Here is a 13,065-nt window from a genome sequence, read left to right as displayed (position 1 = left end):
AAAAATAAATGAATGTGTAAAGCAAATTCTAATGATGAATACATTCCTGTCTTTCTGCAATAATCCTGGTTCACATTTGTGAAATGAAAACAAACTATTCAACAACTTTAACATTTTTCCGATCAATAAACTTCAGGAGAGGGAAGGAACACTGAATTGAAACAAGGCTGCGCAAGCAATCAATTTTCTCCTTTCTCTTCAAGCATTCTTTTTTCGCTCTTTTGCAAAACCAGTTATCACGAGACAACTGATACAAATAAAGAAGCCAACCCTTAGATAAGTACAGGGGAAATGCACAGGAGAAATTTAAATAGGAAATGTGCTGAATGAGATGTTTGATTTGGAATTTACGTTATCTTAATGCATTCTATACTGAAAATATCTCTGAACAGGATGTCAAAACCTGGGGCTAATGAAAACAGAAGTGGAAGAAGAAAACAGAATCTATTTTAGGACATGTGCAGTCTTAGGACATATTCCAAAAAACAGGTGGTATTTCGTGATTCACTTCTAGTGCAAGAAACAACTCAGAAAGGGAAGTTATTGGGGCTACCAAGTTCAGACGAGAGCACGCCGCAGTTCTGGTCCCTCCTCATCTGGGATCTCTCAGACTGCACTGTGGTTTCCAGAATAAACCAGGACATGTGGGAGATGGTGGGTTCCCGACTTGGCAGGGGAACCCAACAGGCTGCTGCTGTGGTGGGCATGGGGTGAGCTGACAGCAGCTCTACTGTGGATGCAGTAGTACAGTAGGTCTCCTTTACTCTTTCCCTGACCTTTTTGCTTCTTTTCTGCAGTGTAGCATTGAACTGAGCACATCTGCTCTAGCAAAAAGGATTATTTCAACGGCATTTGACCTACATCCCCATAAAGGGAGATGGGACTGGACAAATGTCTCTAAAGTCACGAATTGAGCACCAGGGAGCTGTATTTCAAGAGGCAATCTGCTCTCTATCTCATATCTTTAATTTTGATTATGAAACCCAACCACAGAGAAAATAAAGAGAGGAACTTGGCATTAATTACTAACTTGTAACTTAATAAAGCATCCTTTGCAAAGGGCCCTGCGTGGCTGCAGCACTCTGCAGCGCATGATGGAATTGCAGCAGCCGCTTCCTTCCCCGGCTCTCCGCTGCTCCCTGGGGCTGCCTGTCTGACCACCGTCTGCTGTAAACCGGCTGCAAATTACTTCTTCTTCTCTGCAGTCTGGATGGTGACCGATATGTCCGTTCCCGTTCCTCTGCACACACATTTCCCACCTGGCAATGTTGACCCAAGAATAAGAGCGTGACGGCATCTCCTGTTACCCATGCTGAGGCTACCACTCCCGAGGACTGCTCCCAGGGGATCTGCTGGTGTGACCTACACTCACCACCTACATTCCACTCAGTTTTCTGTACATTTATAGCCTGTCTTTAAGCAAGATGTATCCTCTAGATACCTGTGTGCTGCAGTGAATGACATAAACATATATTTGTGCACAACAATATTCAATAGAGCGATGTGCATATATACTGCTACAGTGGCTAACATCTTCTGGGTGCTATATAAAGTCTTCCACTATACTAAGATGGTTGGTGGTGATTTACCTGCTATAAAAGTAAATAATGTCATGTTTCTATGTCCTGTGCATGGGGAAATAGCTTCATATACTTTATATTAAAATAAAGGAAATACATCCCCATATCCAGCCCCAATTACTACACAAATTAGGCAAATACAGTGGCAGACTGCACAGTTCTTAAACGCTTGAGGGTTGAGGCTGGTATTGTTAGGGTTTAAGTGAAAAAGTACAGACTGCCCAATCTGGCCTGCAGGACGTCTGTATGCATTTTGCGGAAATCAAAGTATTAACCACACCATCTTTAAATCCCTGTACCCTGCCCGAGTAGAGATTGGCAGCAGCTACTACAGACCAGGAACACTGGGAAACCTCCTCCAAGTCACATGCAAGACCCCCACGCCGTACTCTCCCAGCTTTGGGTCAGACCCTGTCAGTTGTGATGGCGCTACAAAATAGGTGTATAAACATGGCAAGAGGGACTTTATGCTTTCAGTGTGGGAGAGAAGCATTAGCTTTATTTTTCTGCTCTGAAGAGCTTGCTCTCGAGCCTGCTGACAACATTAAATGTATGTATGAAGTGTCGAAACTTGGGAATTTGCCCCAGTCTGCGCAGCATTTCACATAACGAATACCCACTCCAGACGGTGTTTGATATAACTGTATTAAACTACACACCTGGCCTACTAACTCAGGTAGATAACCCGTTGAAAGAAAAACATTTCTCATCAAATCAGGCACACGGTATGTTAAATAAAATACCTAACCTAGTACATCATGTCAATATCAAATCAAATTTATTGGATGTTAAACAGCTCTTCCGAGAAGCAGATTGAATTATCATGCACATGACAAGATTACTGTGCATTAGCTTTCATTAACTAATGTGCCAAGTTCATGTATCACCTGAGTTAAAATTAATGTAAAGCATGATGAAGATCTATCAATAAAAGGCAAGACCCCAAGAACCTGCAACTTCACAGGGCATTCTCTTTTATTTCCCAGAGACCGCAATCTCCTAGATGTTATTTTGTCAAATGAGATATTTTTGTTTCAATCTAACAGTGAACAAGACACATGAGAGAGATGCTTGAAAGCACCGCTTATGGAAAATATTCCCATTAGATTAATTAAGCTTTCTACAGGATAGGCAAAATAAAACCTTACAGAATCTGGGGGGATGGAAGCAAGAAGAGATAATTTTTACCTGTATATTCGGTTTTGCTTATCAATTTTAAAATTAATTGCATCTGCTTGTAAAAGACCGCAAAAAGATCTTGTTAGGTTCACTGTATCTCATTCGATCTGTACACGTTAAGTAAAAAACAGAAGCAAACCAAGAAAGATAGCTGCCCTCCGTATGCATAATCAGATAAGCACACAGTCGTAAACAAATGTCTCCCCCAAATCACTCTGGAATCTGAGAATTAGCTCAATTCTTCCTAGCTCAGACGGTCCCAAAGCATGCCAAGGACTGCTAATTCACATCACGTTGTCTGCAATCTCTGCTCTCCCATCTATGCAACTGCGTTTCTCCGTAAAGACTGAGCTTTCACGGTTTTAAGGCATACAAACAATACCTTGGCACAGTTGTGCTCCCGAAGTCTTTATTACAATTGCTTTATAATTACCATTTTTCTAAGCTGGTTTGATATCCATTAGTTAGATTTAATGCATGTTAAAAGAAAGGGCTAATGGACACTTATCAGGAATCCAAATAAAAAAAAAGATAAAACAACCTTTCACTTTGCCCTTTATACCACATATCGCTATAAAAATACACAATCCTCTCTGTCTACTCAGGTGATATAAAGAGAAAAAGCTAAAACTTCATCCTGTTTTTACTGATAATGCTGATCCTCTGTTTAGCTTTATCTTACAGTTTATGTTTTTTAATGGCTGGTAAATGGTTGCAGAATCATTAAAGGTTGGTTAACCTTCTCAGTCTAATTTTGACCTACAAGATACTTAATTTAATCATTCCCCCGTAGAAAAGGATTGAATCATTATGTGCAGACATGTGGTGATGGCTGTATTACATTAGATCTTCATTAACCCAAGTTAATAATGGCTTTGTACTAATGGAAACCTCCCCTTCCTCCTATTTTTTTTTTCCAAATTGGAAAGCTCACTTAGTGAATACTCTGCATCCGATGCTAGATAAAGAGAAGACAGTAACTGTTGATGGGAAGACTAAATACTGAAAAGCAATACAAAATTTACAATATTTCCTAAAAATAAAATTTTCACTTCAGACGAGTTTCCCGATATTAGTTTTCTTCCCCACAGAGGCCGGGAATCTCATGCCCCTATTCACAATAGGAACACTTCACCCTTTAAGTGACTTCGTTCATCGCAACAAGGTCTCAGGAACCGAAAGCATGCTAGAAAAGCAAAGACGTCAAAACCAAGTTATAATTTAACTGCATCCCACATGCTCTAGATAGAAAACCAAACAGAAACAGCACTTTCCTTCTGAATGATACTTCCTCAGTCCTAACTGATAGCTACTGTCGTTCTCTTTCACCGTTATTTTTGTAATCATTGGCAAATTTTGACCTTTCAAGCAGCTAACCTAATTCATAAAGGATGCCACTTCCTAATTAGCGGAGACATCAGATTCTCAGCCTCAAACAAGGCAAGAGTCAGCCTAATGAGAACAGAGCAAGTGGGTCTGGAGAGATGACTGAGCAAGCCGAAGAGGCTGCCGTCACCCGGAACTGAAATAATACCTTCTTATTGTTAAAAATGAAATAACTATCTCCAGAGAGAAAACGAATGGATGCTCTGAATGCAGCATACACATGGGCATGGCCAGGTTTGAAGATAACTCCTGTACAGCAGCCTGCAGCCTACCGAGACCCCGTGTACCGCAGAGAAATAACAGAGGTAAAACTTCAAGATAGGCAAAAGCACAGTGAGCCTCTGAGCTAACAGTTTTGACTGCATAAATCAATGAGCCTTAGCTTGGCTGAGTTCCTGCAGATGAATCCTCTCGATTCCCAGGGGCAAATTCAAAAAATTGAGAAAGCGTGACTCAGGACAGGATATCCTGAACACCACCACCGAACTGTGCTTAGAAGTACAGCTAGGTTTCATGCTTAACTGAAGGCATATGCAACTAGTGAAATCATGCAGACCCAGCTGCACAAAACCTGAGACTTAACACACCTTCCGCGAGGCTTGAATCCAATCCTTCAATTTTGGCAATATACTATAAAGTAATATAATAATTATATACAATATATTATAATACAATGTAATATAATATCATATCATAGAAAATAAATACTGTAATATATATAATGCTCTGTTATTTGTAACTGCTGGTTAAAAGGAGGCAGAGAATGGAATATTGCAGTGCTGTAACTCTATTCTAGAGTGGTCTCAGAACATGATTTCCACGTTTTTTTCTTTATATCAACTTGGCCATTTCTTCTGGACGGAAAAACCATCAGTCTGGGGATTTGCATTTTTTCTCACCTACAGTGCTATAATTCACTTCCTTGCTCTTGGGACTGGATGCTTCTGAAAAGGAAATTAAGAGCACAGATTTCATAACCACTCACCTCGAAACAAAATGGAAGGCACTACCACATGTGTCTGCAGAAAAACAATTTCTTATCTTAAAATTGTGCTTGGCTGAGCAAAAGAACTTAAAAAAGAATACTGTGTATCCTACATCTGTGTGTAATGTGTGCAAAAATAGAGTCAGGCTGGACAAAGCCATTTTAATAGCATATAAAGTGGAAGGACAAGAGTAGCACCTACCCAAGCTGCAGGAGATGGCACTGCATTGATCCATGTATTTAGGCTTGGGATGAACCCAGAAGTCATGCACCCAACCTGTGAAGAGCTCTGGGGCAACTGGGAGAATCTGTTGAGACTACCCTGGCTCTTAAAGCTTTTACCTTTACATGATCTCTCTGAAACATACAGCATTTGCATTATTTCTAGCTTCTCGTGCTACCAGCAGGACCGGGCACCGGGCCCACGCCTTGGCCTCCCCGTGCCACGTCACCGCCAGCAGCCGAGTCAGCCCAGGTCCATGAACCTCTTCAGGTGCTCTGTTGAATTAAGACCTTCCTAAATAGAGAGTACTAAAATCAATCTACCTCCAAGCTGGTAAAACAATATTGAACATTTTAATTATAAGCAGCACTATGGTGTTTTTGGAATGGTTTGTAATGGAAAAAAGGGTTTTCACTCGCTGTCCTATTAATTTTAAAAAAATGAAGCATCTTCTCTTTGGATCTCAGGTGTTGCTGCTTTCGTTTCCTCCCCTGCCACCTGGCAACACCCGCCCTGCTCCTTCACTGAAAGAACAACCTGCAGGACACCAGGCATCTCTTTATGAATCGTACTGTCAGGCTGGAGAAGAGGAACAAGCCAGAAATGCAAAATCCAAATTTTCCACATGTGTATATATATATACACACACAAATGCAACTATATGCCTTAAAAGATTAATTTCACAAGCCTTAAATTGCAGTTTAGTTTGAAAACTAATTCAGCGTCATAATTGGCTTTCTGTTCAAATCACTGAGGCTAAAGATTTAAATTCTTAATTTTCAGATGACTTTCAAGTTTCTGGCCCCATCTGTGCACTAGTCCATGGTGTTAATCTCTGAGGGAATCTCTGCTGGCATATAAATAAAATAAACAAACTGGGACACTAGTAGAATAATCGGCTTTTAAAATCCTTGGGTTTTTTATATACTGCTTATTTTTATGAGATTTCTTTAACTCAATTTGCCACATATAGATTTGGCTCCCAGCTATTTAATTTTTCATGTGGCACGCTATCAACAATTATTGTATCAGAGTTCCATGAAATCAGGAGGAGATGGGGAAATTTTAAATTACAACATTTCTCATGTAAGAAATACTAATATTCCTTTATTTAGGAGGACTGTCCATACTTAGCACTCTTTCACACCCAGGGAGGGTGGCAGGAGTAAACTACCCTACACAACACCACGAGAAAGACGGAGCCGGATGAAACCTTAGTTTAAAAGAAAGCACTTGGACTTTTGCTCTTGACTTGAAAGGGACCAAGATGTATCCAGAGAGTTAGTGGAGTGGAAAGGATGAATGGGAACGGAAAAGGCCAGTCTGACAGGAACAAATTGTTTTGGAGAGATGTGTTAATTTTTGACAATCTTTCTGTTAAAACAAAAGAGATACAACCCAGAGCAAAGCACTGGAGTCACTGCGGAGCATTTCACATTGACCTTTTCAGAACTGAACGCTTCAGTTAAGTAAGACATCCACATCCTACCGTAAGGTACATTTTGTGCTGGTTATATCAAAACTAAATAATCTTTCTCCATCGCATTGTTGTTTTGCAATTAAATCCCCTTTTTGCTTTTACATTTAAGCATTTTCATTCTATCTTATCGAGCAATTTTTTTTTTTTGAAACTGTAGAATTTCTTTTGAAACAACACTCTGCAAGGACACCCCTGGGATGCTGCAAGCCCCGCGGTACAAGGGCAGGGGCCGGGCTCATGGCAGGCAGTAATTGGTTTTGTACAGAGGGGAAAAACCCACCCCAAGCCCCAGCTCCTTTCTGCCGTAAGGCGGTGGAGCTTCGTGGCACGGCTCAGAGATGTGGGCTTTGAAAGGGCAGCAAAATCCTCGCAGGGCAGGCGGCGTTGGGCAGCGAAGCTGTGCAACCCGTCCCACTTTATCAGTGCTTGAAAGGCAACTTCTGCAGCTCCAGGAGAACTTTGCTGATTAAGGCTGCCAGAGGGACCAGGGGAATTTCAGCTCGAGCTTGCAGCTGCATTTTTAAAACTTGGCTGTGTTCTTCATATAGAGGCAAAGTTCAAAGAGGCAGAACATTATTCAATATGAGTAAAACATGGTCTTTTAAGATACACTTTCAAACAGTGGTGCTTTAAATCAAAACAACTCGTGGATGGGAAGAGTAAGGAAGAAAGACGGTCCTGTGGCAAAGAAAATCCTGCATCACTATTCCTGTTCTGCATTTTTCGAGGGGTCTGCATTTACACATTTAAATTGCCCAGCTGCATGACCTTAGGCTAGATAAGCTGGAAATGCATTAAAATTCCAGAGAGGATCAGAAAAGGAAAAAGAAATGCAATTCAGTTTAAGAGCCAGCGCACATTTGAGGATGTAAAGGGGCCAGGCGGTGACACACGTGTTCACACTACAGAGAACTTTACTCCACAAGAATGAGCTCCCGATTTCAAGAACACTATGCTACGGTGTAAGACACTATTTCAATTAAGTTATTATAATCTTAACCAGCAACAACAAGCTATTATAATTAATAATACTCGATGATTTCTTTTCTGTTCCTGTCAAGGGTTGCTTTAATGTGACTTGCACACCGCAGAGAGCATGCTCCTTGGAAACCCCGGCAGCCTGAGTGCTCTGCAGCCTGGGAAGCCCCTTCACTTAAACCCCATCAGACTGTCTCTAATGAGTCTCTTCACATTGCTGCCAATTCTTCCGGCTCTTGGACAATCCCCTTTGAAGGATATTTGTATTTGAGGCTAAAGCAAACTTGCTTCTTCCATGGGAAGCTAAGTGCCCAGCAGTATCACACCCTGCCGCAGGTTGGAGTACCCATCCTTCCTGCATTCCCATTTGCTTGGTTCACTCACTGCAGTCAGTAGGTCCCATCTTGGCCAACCTCCATCCCCTGCTGTGGTCAGGCACAACCTGCAGCTGTCCTACAGGGTCAGAGATGAGGCACAGTGCTCTCTTCCAGCTCACTGCATCCTAGCCGCTAAGAGGGGACCACGCTGCGCTCGGTGGTGCAGCATCCTCCGGAGGCCCGGCCCTGCCTGCAGCGCCTGCGCGCAGGATGGCTTCGCTCTCCCCGCACCCCGGGGCGTGCTGCGACAGTGCCGCAGAGCCCTTTCCTGTTCACTTGCAACGGGATCTGCTCTACTGATCCTGCTAAAGCCTTACAGGGGCTTTCCCTGCAGCTCAAGGTCACTGTGCCCTGCTCAGTCTGTGCTTAACAGTGTATTTTTGACCGTCTTGCTCTGCAAAATTTCCATGGGTAGAGCTTCAGCTCCATATGTCCCTTTTTTCTTTTTTTTACATCTGGGCAAAATTCCTACTGACTTCAAACAGTCATTGGCTGCTCACACTAGCTGCCCTCGGAGTCAGCATTTATTTGGGATACTCGAATACTCTAGCTACTTTTCTCATAAGAGTTGTGCAGAATTATCAAGAACATTGCAGATACTGTGGTAACCGAGTAAGACTGCAGTTTTAATCACAGCCATTATAAATGGGCATATGGAAGATGTGAGAAATAACAATTGTACAGGATATCCAGGGAAGCATTTTCAGCCCTCAGGCATAGTTCAATAGCAATGAACAGTGGAAAATGAATGCTGAACTCCTGTAACATATAATAAGATTTTTCAGTTTGCTTGAAGCAAATCTGTACTTTATACATGGATATACACACATACGCACATATATATTTATAGATGCATATACATATATAACTTACTGTTGAATCAATACTGAACACATTCTGGTGTTACCTCTAAGAATATGTAATGTCTTTCATTTGTCGACCATTGCCACAAATGATCATGAATTCTGCCCACATATTTTTTCTCTTGCAAAGGCTGGTGTGGTACCTCCTTTGTTATTATAATAGTCTGAAGCATCTTGAACTATAAAAAAGTTTCCAAATCCCTGCAAGATCAATGCTTAGCTAAATGCATTGTCTAGACGTGTCTCTACACAAAATAGGGATACATAACTTGGAGGCAAAGGAGGAGCACGCAGACACCCACAGTACCTCTATGACCTCTCTATCCCTTTCTCAAAGACACCTGATGATGTTTATTGCCCAGTACATGGAATGAGGGCCTCAGATACCCAACTTCCCAGGAGGTTCTACAAAAGCAAAGAACAGAAATTCAATAGTAATATAAACCTTTAAAAGAATACCGATTAAACAGGAAAGAGAAAAAAAAAAAAACGCAAAACATCAAAGACAAATGTAATTGCTTTTGAATAAAACCAGATTGCTTTCTACCTACCTGCCTTAAAGGCAAGCACTCCAGCCTGGGATACAGAATACCAAAAATCAGTGGTAGAAGCAGAGGCACAAGTGTTTCGTAGGCAAAGTTATCCTGTTCTGATTTAATAGCTCAAAGGCTTATCTGGATTTCAGACAAGAAGAGGATGCAATTTACTGCTTCTTTCACACAAATGAGCAGAGCTACTTAAAACATTTGGGAACACTTTGAATATTGATCTGTCCTAGAATAAGATGTAAGAAATTTGATTTGCTATGGAAATGTTGTATCAATCTTCAAACCTTGATATGCCCCAAAGTGGCCTTCAAATGAGGGCTGGAAAATCCTCCGGGAAGATGTCGTTAGAGCCATCAGCCCAGGGACTTCTCGCATCCCTTCTGCCGAGCAGGACCAGGATCAGCACTTTGAAGCTGATACGTCACCTCCCAAAGCATATCAGGAAGGGAGCCGTACCTATCCTTTCCTCAAAAATAACGTCATGTTCTGTCCCCACTACGTGACACCACAGCAGCCCATTCCTCACAATGCTGAAAGACAATCAATCACGACTGTGAATCACCTTGTTAAAACCAGTGGCCACCGGAGACCTTCCTATGACACCTCAGGCAGCGGAGAAGCCATGATAAATGTTTGCTGACAGAAAACAAAGTCACGCGGTATTTAACCCCTCAGCTGGCAAACAACCGAGGATAAAATTTGTCTTGGAAAAATCTCCCTCCGATTTCAGGAGACTTGCAAATGTACTGGTGACAGTTTTCACAGTATAATTTCTGTTTAAAGAATGAATACACTCATATTAGTTATGCTCAGCAATAAGCTAAAATCAAGCTGCTACCGTATTGGAAACTGCAGGGTTACACTGCCCTTAAATAACAAATCAATAATATAATTGAAAAGAAAACATTGAAGACCCTTATAATTGTATATTTTTCCAAGCATACAAACATGTTAACATAAAAATTATCACTTGTATTCCGTGTACTTTGTTTTTTTCCCCATTTCACCCTCTGTAAGAAAAGTCCATGGGGACAGAGGATGAGCCAGCGATTTCAGCAGGAATGTTCCCACTTCAGTAGGTTTGCATCAGGCCCCAAAGAGGAAAGTATTTTCTTCACACTTTGGGACACAGACCTATTTGGAGTCTGACTGGGTGCCAGATACTGAGTTTGCAAATGACTGGATTAAATATCAAGGAGGCAGACATTCAGCATTTCAGGCACAGGGTCAGCGAAAGGCCACTGCCGGGTTTGCTTTCAGTACTCTGTAGTTAGAATGACAGCCCTGTACATGGGTAACGAGCGTGTGAGAATGGCAATACAGAGAATTACTCTACAAAAACTGCTGCTTTTGCAAATTCCACATCTAGGAAGGGACCACAGGATCCAGGATCCCTCTAACCTAAGTCTCCACTTTCTCTGCATCCAGAGAGAGCGCTGCCAGCCAGATTGTTCTCACCTCCACCAGTCTTCAACAAAGAGCCAGCAACAGCAAAACCTCTCCTACTTTCCCTCTACTTCAAAAGGAGGCAAAGCCACCATGCCAGATTAATGTTTGAAAGCCTGTGATAACTTTAAGATGTTTTTTCAACTGTACCTGGTTTAGAGCCTTCATCAACAGATCCATTATAGACTTGGTTTATAAACTCCGGTCTGTTGTCATTCATATCAATCACATAGATGTAAAGGTCAATAGGATTCTCCACCTTGTTTCCATTCATATCCACCGCATGAGCCCGGAGCTGGGAATAAGCACAATGAAAGCATAATATCAGCAATTGGATTTGTCGCAGAATAAGAGACCATGTTTTGTAGGAATTGACTTCACCTCATAAATACTTTCTCAAAATTGAACTGAGCGGGTGTCTAATTCCAGCAGAAAGCAGCAACGTGGTTTCCATCTAGACTCTACACACAGACGTTTTTTCAAGGCATAACATAATATTGAAATAATATTTTAAAATAGCAATTGTCAGTGGAAACGCTTTAACTCTAGTATAGTGATGCTATCTCCTTCACTGCTAATAGACCACTATATTTTAATTTTTGAGACGTGTGAACCTCGTCTGACAATCTCAAAAGCAAATTTTGTTTGGAAGTAAGTTTGACTTCAGAGGTTTCTTATGGGAAACAGGGATTAATAAGCGAAGAGATTTCAGAATGGCGTTAGTATTGTTTCTTCTTTGTTTAATCACAGTTTCTAGGAACAGCAACAGCTACCGACCCTGTTGCTCTATGGACCAAAAGACATAAAAAAAGTCCCTTCCCTTCAAACGATGGGAGCCCCTGTGGCACTAAGAATGAAGTATTTTTCTCAGGCTTAACTAAAATATCCAGTGATGAAGCACTACAATAACCAGAGCCACAGTGTTAAGTCCCCAGTTAAAGTGGAACTGTGGCTTTATCTTATTAGCAATAACCATCAGCAATAATACTCGAAAACAAAAGCATCTGTTTGCTGAACAAAAGGGACAGATACAGCATGTCAAAATGAGTAATTAATAAAACAAAGCAATCAACAATAGTCTGGAACAATCAGTAATCAGGTGAAAAAAATGGATAGCTTTCTCATTAAAGGGAACAGATGGCTACTCTAAATGGTGTGCGCTGAACGGAGCTGCCGATGTCGGCTGCAGAAAAAAAAAAAGACAAGCGAGGGAAGGGCTGCACAGCCCCTGACGATGGCTGGGCGGCGGAGAGGCATCGCCTGGGTGCGAGCGCTGCGGATTTTGTTTGTCACCCCTTTTCATTTCAGCACCAGTGAGCACTGCCGAACCCCCACACCGCCACGAAAATCGGCGACGGCGCTCAGGACGGCTGCGTGACATCCCGCAAGGCTGGCAGGATGAAGAACGAAGGCTTCAGAGGATGCTATCTTGGTGCAAGGGGCTGGCTGGAAGAGCGGGGCTGAGGGACAGGGGACCTACCCACCACCCCGCGGTGAGCATTTTGTTTGCTACAAGCCCCGCGGGCGTGCCGACACACACCAGCTCGTGCCTTCAGAGGGCAGGAGGCCTCTCTGTCCCTCCCAGCAGCTCCCCAGGCCATCAGGACGCTGCCGGGAGTCAGAGCTCCTGTGCCAAGGAGGTCTCTAGCTCCTCTGATGCATGACAAATAAATGTGCTAATTGCATTAGCACTGGTTTCCGTCTTTCGCTCTCGCTGTGCTGTGATTGATGCAACCTTCTCCTTCACGTACGGCATTCAGAAGTCCAAAGCTTAACAAAAGAAACTGCACGCTATTAGGATGGGCTGGATCAACATTTAATCAAGTAAAGAGAACGAACTGCCACATGAAATGAGCTGGGAGAAGAACAGTTTTTTTAAAGGAAGTTAAGCAGCACTTTTTCTTTAAAGACTGAAGAAGTCTGACTTCGTTTTCATTCCAGGACGTACCATTTGTGTTTTATTACTTGTAATGCTCTTAATATCTGCATTTCTTGCCTGCATACAAACTGCTTTGACTCC

The 13,065-nt window shown here is 42.1% G+C and overlaps 1 protein-coding gene across 3 annotated transcripts in view; it reads right to left on the bottom strand.

The window, feature by feature from the left end:
* The window catches only part of CDH4 (cadherin 4), a 461,862-nt gene that overhangs the window by 82,304 nt on the left and 366,493 nt on the right, over positions 1-13,065 (bottom strand). For all 3 annotated transcript variants that reach the window (XM_087750192.1, XM_087750191.1, XM_087750190.1), the window contains one exon: positions 11,196-11,340. In XM_087750192.1, the coding sequence (XP_087606318.1) occupies positions 11,196-11,340 (145 nt within the window). The remainder of the gene's footprint in view (positions 1-11,195; positions 11,341-13,065) is intronic.

Source organism: Nipponia nippon, unplaced genomic scaffold (genome assembly GCF_047370975.1).
Source record: "Nipponia nippon isolate SJK-2023a ecotype South Korea unplaced genomic scaffold, ASM4737097v1 scaffold_13, whole genome shotgun sequence".
NCBI lineage: Eukaryota > Metazoa > Chordata > Aves > Pelecaniformes > Threskiornithidae > Nipponia > Nipponia nippon.
This window is presented reverse-complemented; position numbering and strand designations above follow the sequence as displayed.